The 15,035-nt window shown below is 36.5% G+C and overlaps 1 protein-coding gene across 2 annotated transcripts in view; it reads right to left on the reverse strand.

The window, feature by feature from the left end:
- Vps53 (vacuolar protein sorting 53) overlaps positions 1 to 15,035 on the reverse strand; it is a 40,986-nt gene that overhangs the window by 7,231 nt on the left and 18,720 nt on the right. For both annotated transcript variants that reach the window (XM_069827423.1, XM_069827422.1), the window contains exons 8-14: positions 14,452 to 14,645; positions 9,885 to 10,139; positions 9,655 to 9,810; positions 6,253 to 6,378; positions 5,767 to 5,845; positions 3,626 to 3,774; positions 1,532 to 1,687 (exon numbers count right to left, since the gene is read on the reverse strand). In XM_069827423.1, coding sequence (XP_069683524.1) covers positions 1,532 to 1,687; positions 3,626 to 3,774; positions 5,767 to 5,845; positions 6,253 to 6,378; positions 9,655 to 9,810; positions 9,885 to 10,139; positions 14,452 to 14,645 — 1,115 coding nt within the window. The remainder of the gene's footprint in view (positions 1 to 1,531; positions 1,688 to 3,625; positions 3,775 to 5,766; positions 5,846 to 6,252; positions 6,379 to 9,654; positions 9,811 to 9,884; positions 10,140 to 14,451; positions 14,646 to 15,035) is intronic.

The raw sequence follows: 15,035 nt of genomic DNA on the forward strand, positions 1-15,035 counted from the left end.
AAATGTCTCACTGTTCTCCCTGTCTTACTGTACCCATTTCTCCCATAATCCGATAATATTCTGAACCATAAAATGTGTCATTAATTTCAAGGAGTTATTATTTGAGATATTTCATACAAAAAAGTTTAATACAATTTTGCTCGTTTTTGCTTCCCTTTCGACAAAAAAATTATTTTACATGACATATTCCATAGCGTACTTTGAGAAAGCTATTGAATTAATTTCCAATATGCTCAGTCAGTTTAAGAGAGCAGTGCATTATGATAATAAATAATTGAAAGAATTTTAGTTTTGTCCTTTAAATGTGCAGAAATTTGATCTAAACAAATGTAAGTTTCCGTTCTGCAAAGGATTTTTAAAATGAGATGTAAAGATACTGCCTGGAGAGATGCAGCTTGTGTATGCAAGGAATTGATGAGACAACGAGAATTGCTTTCAAAGGTAACTCAGGAAACTTGATTCCTTGTATGTAAGTTTACCGATTACTACTTTAAAATTTAAAGTGGAAGGGAACTATTTCTAATTGGCTGAAGAAAATGCTTGTAGTATGAAAAACGGAGCTTTTTTAATAATTAATTAGATTTGTATAACGTAAAATAAGCTTTTTCTTATTGGCTGTGTTCACCGAATGTTTAATTAAAATTAAATCAAAGTGTTTAAAAATAATATTTTCTTCAGTACATCGTAATATTTTCAATTTTGTTCTTTGCTTTAATGTGAAATAAGTCTATCGTATTTTTATTTTTTTCCTTTAGAGTTCTAAATGTTTACGATTTTGTTTTTATAATGTATAATTATTGTTTACTATCTCCAGAATATTCAATTGAAATGGGAGTGTAGAAATATTTCTTAATATTATCCATTTAGTTTGAAGTAAGCATGTCTTATTTTCTATGTTCTCTGAACATTTAATTAAAATTAGGTTGTAGAGCTTACTTTAAATTTTCCAAGATATTGTTTAACATGAAATGAGCATTGTTCAATCTCTGTTCTCTAACACACTTTGAACACAAACATTAAACCGTATATTATCTGTATTTTTTATTACGAGTTTAAAAAGAGTATATATGGCAATAACCTTCACGAAGCCAGGTGAAGGAATTGTTCAGAGCAACACAACTTAATGCATACTGCCTGCTGATTGCAGCATTGCACGATCTCATAATTCATGTATTTCAAAATGCACGTTTTTCTGGAAAACTATTCAACTTTCCTTTCCAGTGAATATTCGAGCCTAAAATTAGTGTATTATTTATGTTGTGTGATGTGTTTTAATAAGGAAAATCCACACAGTTTTTATGTTTATTCAGTTATGAGCACGTGATAGAGAAATAAGCTTCATATGGCTACAGTTTCAACATTTGGCACCATGAAATACGAATTTTTTTGTATATACCGGTATTTAATTAATTATCTGGCATAATCTCGTATCCGGAACTAGCCTGGTCCCTTTGGTGCCAGTTAAAAGGGATTCTACTGTATCATATTCCACAGTTACCGAAAAATGTGACTGCAATAATTGCATACTCACCTGGCAGGAGCCTTGCGGTTCACTTGAGAGCCAATAGACGGCAGGTCGAGCAGCACAGTTTTCAGCATGTGGGTGTCCAGCAACAGCTGCTCAGCCCCCACCGTGCTGATTGGCTTGCACTTGTAGATGTGCTGAATGAACTTCGGTATGAAGGAACTGAGGGCAGAAAAAATAATATACTGAGAAAAGTGAAGGCAATTCTTTACTAAAATAATTAATATATATTATTTTAATGCACCGAAGTACATATGATATTTCCATGCAGATATTCTGCGTCATCATGCGATGAAAGAGTAATAGAACGGAGAAAAATTCTCTCCAGCGCCGGGATTTGAACCCGGGTTTTCAGCTCTACATGCTGATGCTTTATCCACTAAGCCACACCGGATACCACCCCGGCGTCGGACAGAATTGTCTCTGATTAAGCTCCAACTCTTGGGTTCCCTCTAGTGGCCGCCCTCTGCACTACATCATAGATGTCTATGAACGCAGGACCGAAGTCCACACATGTGCTGAGGTGCACTCGTTATGAGTGACTAGTTGGCCAGGATCCGACGGAATAAGCGCCGTCTTAAAGCACGAAGTGATTTACGCATATCATATATATTATTTTAATGTACCGAAGTACATATGATATTTCCATGCAGATATTCTGCGTCATCATACGATGAAAGAGTAATAGAACGGAGAAAAATTCTCTCCAGCGCCGGGATTTGAACCCGGGTTTTCAGCTCTACGTGCTGATGCTTTATCCACTAAGCCACACTGGATACCATCCCGGCGTCGGACAGAATTGTCTCTGATTAAGTTCCAACTCTTGGGTTCCCTCTAGTGGCCGCCCTCTGCACTACGTGATAGATGTCCATGAACGTAAGACTGAAGTCCACACATGTGCTGAGGTGCACTCGTTATGAGTGACTAGTTGGCCGGGATCCGACGGAATAAGCGCCGTCTTAAAGCACGAAGTGATTTACGCATATCATATATATTATTTTAATGTACCGAAGTACATATGATATTTCCATGCAGATATTCTGCGTCATCATACAATGAGAGAGTAATGGAACGGAGTGCACCTCAGCACATGTGTGGACTTCGGTCCTATGTTCATAGACATCTATGACGTAGTGCAGAGGGCGGCCACTAGAGGGAACCCAAGAGTTGGAACTTAATCAGAGACAATTCTGTCCAATGCCGGAGTGGTATCCGGTGTGGCTTAGTGGATAAAGCATCAGCATGTAGAGCTGAAAACCCGGGTTCAAATCCCGCTGCCGGAGAGAATTTTTCTCCGTTCCATTGCTCTTTCATCGTAAAATAATTAAGTTTAAAGTGTTGCAATTTAGAAACACTTTCTGATTTCAGTGGAAACGGTTATGTACAGTGCAGTTGCGTCATGCTTGATCTGAAGAACGTGGGCAGGAGCAAGTTTGTAGAGCTCGAGGTAACATGCGGCATTTTAGATCCGTAATCTCTGGCATATTGCACTCATGTAACTGTCATTACATAATGACATGCACACAATCATCATTTCATTGTAGTTCACTAAACTGTGTTACAGTAGTTGCTGTCTATTAGCATTCTGACATTCCCGACATATTTGATGAAATTTGAATTCACACGCAAAAGTCCTTCTTTCGCTATCATTCTAATTTCTGTTCTTATATTGTCTTTGAGTTCACTGATACTGTGTGGGTTATTTCTATAGACTCTTTTGTTGTCATGCGGCCGTAACTCTGTAAGGTTTCGATTTTAAAAGCTGAAGTTTTTGATATGCCTACTTCTTGTGCAACAGAACATAAGTCAAAATGAACTAAATAAAATGTCCAAGAATGTGCTGGAGAGATTTGAAGCATTCTTGAATGCAGAAAGTCACAATTTCCAGTATTTACAAAATTAAGGAAAGCCTTTTAGTTTGAATTTATCTTGTCATAAATTATGATGACAGTTTGGCGGAGACAGGCTACACCTGTAGCATGTGGAGGCCACTACAGCACTAGTTAAGCCATGGATTTTCGTCTCGTCCATAATCGGACATGTGCTAAGAAAGAAAGATATTCTACTCATATGTGGGCTAATTGAATATTTGCTACTCACTTTGCAAACTTAACACAGAACTGAGTGAAGTACTTCCGTGATGACGCCAAGTTATCACGGATAATCGGAACTGTCTGCTTCAAGTGTGTTGTCACAGCTGTGACGTAGCCACTCTGGTCTCCAACAGTCTCGATATTCTGCCACGAGATCTGAAGTAAGAGGCAAAACTATGTATAACTAGAACACCAAGCGAGACAACTCACTGTTGAAATAATCCAAAATAACTTTTGACATTACTGTTACAAGTAAGGCGATATTACATTGTCAGATTCTTACAACAAAATATATTACAAGTGAAGAAAACAGTAACGATATTTTTGTTACTTCGTTACCAATAAAAGTAATTCGTTACACCAATGCTATTCCTGCTTCTGTTATAAATAAAGGAGCAAACACGTGTTTCTGTCGACAAGTTTTCATATATTTATTTAGTAAGAATTTTCTTTCTTCATTTCCTGTAATTTACATTTCTTAGTAGACAAGGAATATTTTCTTTTAACCTATTGCAGCTATTTACATTAAATTTACGGCATTTGTTTTAAGCACTACATTAGACATTTCTGTGAAAAAGTTTTTCTTTCAAACGCATTAAGAGAGAAAATATTCAGTCTTAAAATTTATAAAAGTTACTTTTTTCGTAAATTTAAAAAAAAAAAAATTCAACTCCAGATGTCCGGAGAAATTCTGTTCCACAGGATTCTTTAATATCTTACTAATAATCGCAGTTAAAAATTCAAGTTCATAGCAGCAGTAGGTTTTGAGAAAATGTTTCTTATGACTTTAATGGTTTCACAAAAAAATAAATAAATTACATAATTATGTAAATTATTATTCAATTTTCTTTAAAATTATAGATCACATTCCTTAAACATTTATTTGTCTGGAGTATATCAGTCCCCTAACTGTCCATTGTGCAACTCAAACCAAGAAATGGATTCGGAACACCTCAAAATCTGTGCTTCAGTGGCTGACCATGATAATATCTTTGAAAAATATTGGAGTGCAAGAGGTCAAATGACTTTGTTGTCGAACGCCTGGCATTAGAAAACAACAACAACATTTGTGTGTGTATGCAAAATTTGGTTACATAACTTCAAAACAAACTGAGTTATAAAAAAACTGTACCATTCTACCAGATGTTCACATTATGTCCTCACTTTAAGATATATTTTAAAAAATTAAATTAAGTTTGGTTATAATAACAACATGAATGAGATTTATTTTATAATTATCTTGTTTTAATACACGACTGCATTCATTTGTTAACAAAACAAAAGAACAATACTTAATGTCAGCACTTTTTTTCAGCTGGAACGGTCCTGAACACGTTCCCGTAAACTTTTTGCCATTACAAATTCCAACGAGATATAGTTTATAAGCGAAATTGAAAATTAAAATTGCCGCCACTGCCGAGTCCAAGAGTTTACATTTTCTCATTATTATCATTGGTGCAAAAATAACTCGTGCAATCTAGAGCTGCCATCTTCCATTATTGATCCTGAAACTATTGCCTGAAATCGCAAAATTTCCGTTATGCTTAAAACTGATGAGCTCCGTTTGGAACTTATTGTGATATAAGGTATGTAGGCCTAACATTTTTAAACCTACATTTTTGTTGTATAATGTGATCGAGTGATAGAGTTCCGGTAAAATTTTTTTCAGAAATAAAGCACTGCTTAATGTCAACAACAAACATGGCCTACAAGGTTTACCCACAGTCTAGTATATACAGTCACGAAGCTCAATACGTAGTAAATATGCATCCATAGATAGTTGCTAACCACTAGGATCGCTACTATCACTTCATCACAGACAATGCGAAATAGTACCTGCACAGTCTATTGTTTCTAGTACCCTCAACAACTCAAGCTTCGTGATTGTATATACTAGACTATGGTTTACCTATGTCTAGAGGAATAAACTCTTTCAATGATGATACATGGGGTATAAATATTCTTCAATTAACTATAACAAAATTATGTAACATACAAACATGTCTATCTACAGTTGAGGACTATTACATACCAGTACTAGTAATCCTGTTTGAGACATAGAATTCCCTGAATTATTGGACTCACTCGTAACTTTTAACTAGAAATCCAGGAGCTAAATGAAGCAATACCCAGATTACGTGAACTGACCTTTATCATAGCGGTTAGTGCAGGCTCACAGGCTGTTTCTAAATCCTGAACTAGCAGCTGGATACAGTTTGAGATGACACTGCAACAACCAATATGTAACAACCAATATTCAGAAATATAATGTTGCTATGATGGAATTATAAAGGTAGCAGAAACCTAATATTTTATTCACAGTATTTGCCATCAATTTAACTTCAGACTGAACATAGTGGATCAGCATGTGCCTTCCACCTTCTTCGCCTTCCTCTTCTTGATAATTTTACAGACTAAGTTGCTGAAAAATCTGTTTTATTTTAATTCAGGGGTAAATTTTAGACTGCAGTTCTAAAATAAAGGAAGTAAGAGTTTCAATATCAAATCTTAAGACCTGTATTACTGTTCCTCTGTAATTTTAAGTTCGCATAGCTGGGTATTTTATTTACCAGACTCTCCGTGCCTACAACTTCCACTTCCCTTAGTGCGTGATTTGTTTACATAACAACTAACTTGTGGAACATGTCCTGCTCTTGAGAGAGGTTGATCTTGTCAGCCAGATGAGGATCCACCTTCTCCTTCAGTTTTTCCTCCAGCTGTTGGGTTGTCTCCAGGCAGTACTCAGCAGTTGTCAGGATGCTGCAACAATAAAACACCATCAGGTTCAAAACTGAAAATAGTCTGTTGCATGAAGTCTTTTTCCTCAACTTTGTCGACAATGTCATCACAATTTCCACACCGAAATTAATTAAAACTGTCGCTTATTAATGCAATTTTTTTTCCTAGAACTTAGCTGTATTCTTGCCTGAATATTTGCAAGTTTCTCTGATGTGACTCTTGCATCCAGAAAGGTGGACATGATTTTCAATACAATTAAATCTCAGTATAACGTACATCAGAAAATAATATTATTAAATTTATACTTTATTTTGAAAAGTACGTTATAATGAAAAAGGAAGTTTTATTTAAATACAGTTGTTTTGATTTTACATTAGATGATGCAGAATTATATCTTAGCTTTCATTTACTGCAGATGTGTTTAGAGTCCATGTAAGATTCAACATGCCCAAGAAGCTAACTACACCTATACAAAACTACAAGTAATATACTGTACATACACCTATCACTCTATTTTTAAATTATAATACAAAGAAAATATTTTTAAGTTAAAAAATGCTACTATATACAACAAATAATATACGCATGGTACCACAGTACCTAGTTCATAAATTTGGTTTGTTATTCACAATAATTTATCTTCTACAAATCATTAAGATTCTCCAATGACATCAGAATCGAATCACTATTGCTAGAAACAACGTAAGACAAGGATCATATGCACGCAAGATGCTACATTTTATGTAGAACACTATGTTTTCAGTCAACATGTTAAAATAAAGAGATATACAGTACATATATTACATAAAATCTGCAACCAACAATAGATAAAATAGAGATGATGATGATGATGATGATGATGATGTTGTTGTTATTGTTGTTGCTTAGTCAACTGTCCAAAGACAAGTTTGAACCTCATAAATTAGGCTACATCAATAAGGCATAACTCATAAGGCAACTAAGCCAGGAGACAATGAAGTAGAGTGGCCAGTTCCTTTCCTTCTCCATTGCACACATCTCTAATCAAGATTTCAGATGTATACAAATGTAAGAAGCATGTAAAAGTTAAAAAAAAAAAATGATTAAGTTCCAAATTTAACAATTTTCGTATGTACTAATGAAATGATCACAAATAATGATAATGTAAAAATGAAAAATCTTTTCGTTATAATATGTGTGATTTCAGTGGGGAGGGGGATTTAAAATATGTACGCAAAACTGAAATCCGCCACTATACTGAGAGAATACTGTATATTATAATAATAATAATAATAATAATAATAATAATACTTACTTACTACTTACTGACTTTTAAGGAACCCAGAGGTTCATTGCCACCCTCACATAAGCCCGCCATCGGTCCCTATCCTGAGCAAGATTAATCCAGTCTCTACCATCATATCCCACCTCCCTCAAATCCATTTTAATATTATCTTCCCATCTACATCTCGGCCTTCTCAAAGGTTTTTTTCCCTCTGGCCTCCCAACTAACACTCTATATGCATTTCTGGATTCGCCCATATCTGCTACATGCCCTGCCCATCTCAAACGTCTGGATTTAATGTTCCTAATTATGTCAGGTGAAGAATACAATGCGTGCAGAATAATAATAATAATAATAATAATAATAATAATAATAATAATAATAATAATAATAATAATAATTTATTGCTAGAACGAAGATATATATTGGTTTTTTTAGATAAAAAAATCACTCTAGCTCCCCCAAAAAGAGTACTTACTCGTGCTTAGGGGGCATTCCACAAACTTTTAAGATAAGTAATTTATTAATTAACAGAATAAAAAGTAAAAAGAAGACACAGATGTTACAATAATTGAAACTTTATATTTTCTCCCTAAACTATAGCTTTTAATTGACTTTTTAAAATAAGGAGCAATAGCAAATTAAATGTTAGGAATTTAGCTGTTATCTTGTTATAGAGCCTTGAACTGAAGTTGATACTGTGATTATAAGCTACAGTTGTGGTACTATTAGGTTCTGTCAAGCATATGTTGTCTGTTCTTTTAGTTTTATATTTATGTGAATACAAATTAAATATATTTCAGTTTTTATGTACGAAATTCAATAAGACATTGTTATAAATTTCATGGATATCAAATACTTTAAATTCAGAATACAACAGTTCTGATAGTTAATCAAAAGATTTATTAAGACATATTTTTATTATTCTTTTCTGTAGTAGTATTTTTTTTATTGGGTTATTTTACGACGCTGCATCAACATCTCAGGTTATTTAGCGTCTGAATGAAATGGTGACAATGCCGGTGAAATAAGTTCGAGGTCCAGCACCGAAAGTTACCCAGCATTTGCTCATAATGGGTTGAGGGAAAACGCCAGAAAAACCTCAACCAGGATTCGAACCTGGGCCACCTGATTTCGCGGCCAGACGCGCTGACCGCTGTAGTAGTATTAGTGACATGAAGGAGGTACTATAAGCACTACCCCATCCTATAATGCCGTACTGTAATATAGCTTGGACTAATGCGAGGTAATTTAGTTGTAAAGTACGGACAATCAAGTAATTTCGTAGGCTGACAAAATAGTGAATAATTTTTCTTAATTAAGTACAAAGAAAAAGAACATATTTATCTCAACATAAGTGCTAATCGATTATTATTCCGAGATACTTAACTTGAGAAAATTCATTTAGAATAGGACAGTTACAATTATTAGAAGAACAATTGGATGTATGAATTTTTAAATACAAGAGCAAATCAGGAGATTTCATACCAATAGATGGTAACACATGCTATGACTGGTCATAATTCTGTAAGTTGAATACCTGCAGTCCACACCTGTGGAGTAACGGCTAGCACGTCTGGCCACGAAACCAGATGGCCTGGGTTCGATTACCGGTCGGGGCAAGTTACCTGGTTGAGGTTTTTTCCGGGGTTTTCCCTCAGCCCAATATGAGCAAATGCTGGGTAACTTTCGGTGCTCACCGGCATTACCAATTATTGTAATATCTGTGTTTTCTTTTTACTTTTTATTCTGTTAATTAATAAATTACTTATCTTAAAAGTTTGTGGAATGCCCCCTAAGCACGAGTAAGTACTCTTTTTGGGGGAGCTAGAGTGATTTTTTTATCTAAAAAAACCAATATATATCTTTGTTCTAGCAATAAATTATTATTATTATTATTATTATTATTATTATTATTATTATTATTCTGCACGCATTGTATCCTTCACCTGACATAATAAGATGCTAAATAACCTAAGCTGTTGATAAAGCATCGTAAAATAACCTAGTAAAATAAAAAAAATAAAAAATACCTGCAGACTCTGGCCTGCTCCTCGTGGGTGTAGCGTGTGACCTCTCCCTCCTTCAGCAGGCTGTGGAAGTTCTGGATGAAGCCCGACGTGGACAGGTCCCGCAGGTCCCGTGTGATGCTGGACATGCTGCTGCCGATCGAGCCGGGTGCTGTAATCCTGACAACGCACACGTCTTACTAATACAAGGCCAAAAACCCCAGTCGGTACACTGCAACACCATCGTGACTCACTTGGGCAGGTTGTGCTGCAGGAGCTTGACCGCGTACTCCCGCAGGTAGCGCTGGAAGGTGGCGGCGAGTCCCAGCATGGGCTGGCCGGTGCTGAGCTGTGTGCACTGCACCATGCACTTCTTGTAGAACACGAACAAGTCTGCACACGATGACAGCACCACGCCCGAGCCCTCTGCTGGCAGACTGCTGTTTGACTGCTGCTGCTGTTGCTGCTTTGCATCCTGAACAAACTGCTCTATCAGGTCTGCCAGGTTCCTGAGAGCAGCAAAGAAAGTGGTAGTAGTGTAAACAATAGCTAGCTATGGTTACCATTACAGCCTAAGTTTGCTAGTTCAAACCACCCGATTTTATAAGAGGACCAGGATCCTATTGCATGATTTTACTAATATTATTAGAATAAATTTACAAATAGCTAATACCAATAATTTCTGTTGCATTATATCCATCAGTTTACTAATATTATTAGTGATTTTCGCTAGAACAATTTTACAAATTACAAGTTCGACAGAGAACCATGGGCATGTCACAGCCTCTTGGACTTGTAACTGTACATACCAACGAGCACAGACTGCATAGAGTAGACATGAACAGCTTGGAGGTGAAGCCGATTTTGTGGACAGTCGCCATTATGATGCTACCAAAACATTGGGCTCCCGGTTAGCACATGGGCAGTTGATTGTGATGTTGCATCGTTGTTTTAATTAATAAATGAACTAATTTCAATATGCCTACATGTGCTGCGTACGGCTGCACAAACAGGTTTTCAAAATAAATTCCTGGAATAACTTTTCATAGGTAAATATGCATGTGTGAAATGTACTTATTACCGGTAGATAATGAATGATTTAGCCTAGGTTAGTCGGTTAGATTCATATTGTTCACGTATTACTTTGATTAAGAGAAAGGATTAGTGTATTGATATTATTTAATTAATTTTTATAATCACTAAATCAAACTTACGTTTGTAGACTTAGCATTTACGAGCGAAGCTAACCTAACAACCCAAGTTGGAAGTTTGTGTCGCGTGCTATAGAAAATGGGTGTACCGAGGTTTCTCTTCAACAGAATGCACGTATTCGTTTGATGAAGAAAAAGAAATAGTGTATTAATATTGTTGTAATTAATTTTTATAATCACGAAATCAGATGATAATGAGGTTGCTGACAGCTGCTGTCTTAAAGCAATCAGAAAGGTAGATCACACAACTTATATTTTTTTCAAGATTATAATCCTAACAGTCTCTGAAAAAGAAAATTATATGTATACACTTTTAACATTGGTAAGCTAGGACCTATCTGGAAACTCGTACAAAAGTAGCTTCATTAACTCGGTCGTGATCTAACTTGACCCACTTGGTAATAAAACTTGACTTTTGTTCGCCGTTATAATCTAATTATATACTATAAACGAAGAGCCTATCAAATATTATATGGTTAAGAGTATTCCTCTTTTTCTCTAAAAAAAATCGGGACATCTATACGAAATACTGGCAAAAGGAAGAGAATGATAATTTGCGTTAAGAAGCAAGTTGCATTATTAAATCGAAGCAAATGGATCAACCTATAAAAGTAATTATTATAGGGTAGCATTTTTATTGGACTAGTAGCAAAATAAGGTCAAACTGTTATTTTCCTTTTTTATCATTATTGTTTGTTTAACCTTCCAAAGTATCTATTAAATATCATACTGCAATTTGAAGAGTTGTCAATTTAAATACGTATATATGTGATTTATCGATGACAGTTTTGCAATTTTTGCTAAAAATAAGTGCCTAGCGATTCTATATTACGAAACAAACAAGAAAGTGTGAGTCCCCCAGGAAATTAGGGACATATGGAATTCCTATTATCATAAGATCTTCTATAACGTAATAGCTATTTTGCAATGTTTTGGTAGCAACAAGATAGCAACAGGTCCATCAAACTGGCTTCACTCCGTCCAATAGTATTAAGATGTTAGTGTCTACTCTATGTATTCTGTGCTCGTTGGTACATACCAATGCCATGATAATCACAATGGCAACTACAATAATCTAGATGGCAGTGAGTATAAATACCGCGTAAATTCAAAAATAAACAGTATTGTTGTGTCTAAATTCTTTACAATGAGGAAGAGAGAAGAGCAACGAAAATTGAAATTGTGTATATTAAACAAAAATTAAATGCAAAAAATCAATATTATTTGGCCGATTTAGTGATACATTAAGTAAAGAGGACTAAATTAATGGTTGAGAAGAAATATGTGAATATGAAAAATCAATTTGGAGCAATACCGCAGAACAAAAGTTGGACATATTTGAGAGATGTTTTGTGGCTAAATACAAAAAAAAGGCATCAGTGGTAAGAAATAAGACTTCTATGAACATTACATAGTTATAACTATACCAGTCTAGTATATACAGTCACGAAGCTCAATACGTAGGGAATATGCATCCATAGATAGTTGCTAACCACTAGGATCGCTACTATCGCCTCATCACAGACAATGTGAAATAGTACCGGCAGTTTATTGTTCCTAGCACCCTCAACAACTCAAGCTTCATGACTGTATATACTAGACTGTGGTTATACACTTTTTGTCGTATAGGAAGAGGCCTTGGTAAATCTTATTTATCTGAAGAATCCAAAACTAAATACTTAATCATAATTTAGTTTCCTGTTATCACAGTCTAGAAAGTTTCTCCAAAACCGGGTATTCTTTAGACCATTTCCCACTACTGCAGTTATGCCCCTTTCGCACACAATTGTATATAATCAATGTCGCCAACATAATAAACAACTCGTCAAAAATAATGCTAATATGTAATAATCCTCTAAATTCTACACTCGGTAGGAAACGGTTAATATGACGAAGGTTAGGTTTGGTTTGTTAAGGTTTTTAGAGCGTGTTCTCATTCGAATAATCTGATAATGTACAGTACAGTCTATGTTATTACACATTCAGAACTTTGTACAGTTGTCTTGCATTGCATGAGGGTACAAATTCACATGTGCAGTGTTGAATATAAAGAATGGCAATGATTTTGACGCTATTTTGTAAATAGCAGACACTGTTTAATAACGAACATTTATTCTTCCCCTGGTGGTGTCCATTACTGAGAAGTTTCACTGTATTATAATATTTATAACACTTTAAAGCGACATATGAATGCCCCTATACTACGTGGTACAGTCATTAGGTTCTAATACTGAGCGCATAGTGGCGTTGTGGTGCACTATAGCGCATAGGTGGCGCCATGGTATGATACCTTGTCAGTTAGTCTCTCGACCCAACAAGAGACAGCTGAGTGCATGCACTGTAAGCAGAACTACGGTCTTTGTTGTAACGGTGATTTGAATGCGCACGTCGGAACCCGAGATGTCACAGTTTCAACAACGGGCAAACATCAAGTTCTGCCAGAAATTAGGCAAAACTGCTGCCGAAACGTTTCAAATGATGCAGCAAGTTTACGGTGACGACGCAGTGAGTCGCAGTGTTGTGTTTAGGTGGCACCGAGGTTTTTTGCAAGGAAGAGACAGTTTGGAAGATGATGTGCATACTGGTCGGCCACAAACAATTCGAACTGAACGCAAGATCCAAGACGTTGCAACGTTGGTGCGTGCTAACCACTCCCAATCGGTAGACAATATCGCAGCAACAGTAGGGGTCAGCCATGGTACTTGCTACAAAATTCTGTCTGATGACCTGAACATGTCTCGTGTTACCCAGCACAGTGTGCCACGAATCCTGTCGCAAGACCAATGTGATGATCGCATAACGATTTGTGGTGACCTCATCAGTAGTGCTGACGATGATCCGACGTTTCTCAACCGGATAATAACTGGAGACGAAACTTGGTGTTTCCTTTACGATCCGCAACTGAAACGACAATCCGCCACCTGGAAAACGCCGTTATCACCACGACAGAAAAAACCGCGACAAGACAGGTCAAAAGGCAAGGTGATGCTTGAACTGTTTTTTGATTCAAATGGAATTGTTCACATGGAATTCATCCCAGAAGGTGCAACTGTGAACAAAACCCGCTACAAAGAGATCCTTGGCCGTTTACGAGATTCAATTCGCCGTAAGCGACCTGAGCTCTGGCGTACAAAGAATTGGCTGTTGCTACATGACAACGCCCCTGCACATCGCTCTGTCCTTGTCCAAGAGGAACTTGCAAGACAACAGGTGACAGTTCTTCCGCACCCTCCGTACTCACCTGATCTCGCAACATGCGATTTTTTTCTCTTTCCTCGCATGAAAGCAACCCTACGTGGGCGTAGATTTCATTCTTCCGAAGAGGTCATGACTGCCACAAGAGAAGACATACGGGACCTTCCTGCCAACATCTTTCAACAGTGCTTCCAGCAGCTATACCAACATTGGCAAATGTGCATAATGGCCAACGGAGACTATTTTGAGGGAGGATGTGGTTCTGTTTAAATATACACCGTGTTATGCGGCATCTTGTGATACATCCAGATTCTTGTGGGAGCCTACCCTCCAGGTGTCAAGTCTTAGAACTTAATGACTGTACCACGTATACCACTGTTCCGCTACAAACATATTGCGTAGTCTGCAAGCCCACCTGTCCAAGCTCTCGATGTATATGTACAAGTAGGGCTCGAAGCACTTCCCAATGATGCCGTGGAATGGGGACAGTTTTGGCTTGGGAGGCGTCTGAGTAGGGCTGGGCTCTTCGGTCTTGTCCATGTCCTCCTCAAACGGATTGGACGGTCCATCGGACTCTGGCACTTCAAATGGGTTCGTGGACTGTGCTGCCTGGAAGAGACATTCTATGAACATCTCCCACCAAAATGGAAACTAACAATAACATCGAATAATTCAAAAGAATTTCAGTGTAGCCAGGACATTAATATGGACTAGAAGTCACAGGTTCTGCTTTGGACGCCCAGTATAATATTTATTCTATAAGTTGATTTAAGTAATAGTACATTATGCAACGAACCTATAATGATAGTAATTAAGACGCGAGTATGTTTGTTTATGAAACGAGCGCGAGTTTCATAATTTTCATACAAGCGTCTTAATTACCATTATAGGCAAGTTTCATACGACTTTTTATGCTCGACCATATTTCTAACTTGAAATTATTCAGAAGTATTCATTTTATTCACATCTCACTGAAGAGCAGAAGTGACCTTGTGCATA

This window comes from Periplaneta americana, chromosome 6 (assembly GCF_040183065.1).
Source record: "Periplaneta americana isolate PAMFEO1 chromosome 6, P.americana_PAMFEO1_priV1, whole genome shotgun sequence".
NCBI lineage: Eukaryota > Metazoa > Arthropoda > Insecta > Blattodea > Blattidae > Periplaneta > Periplaneta americana.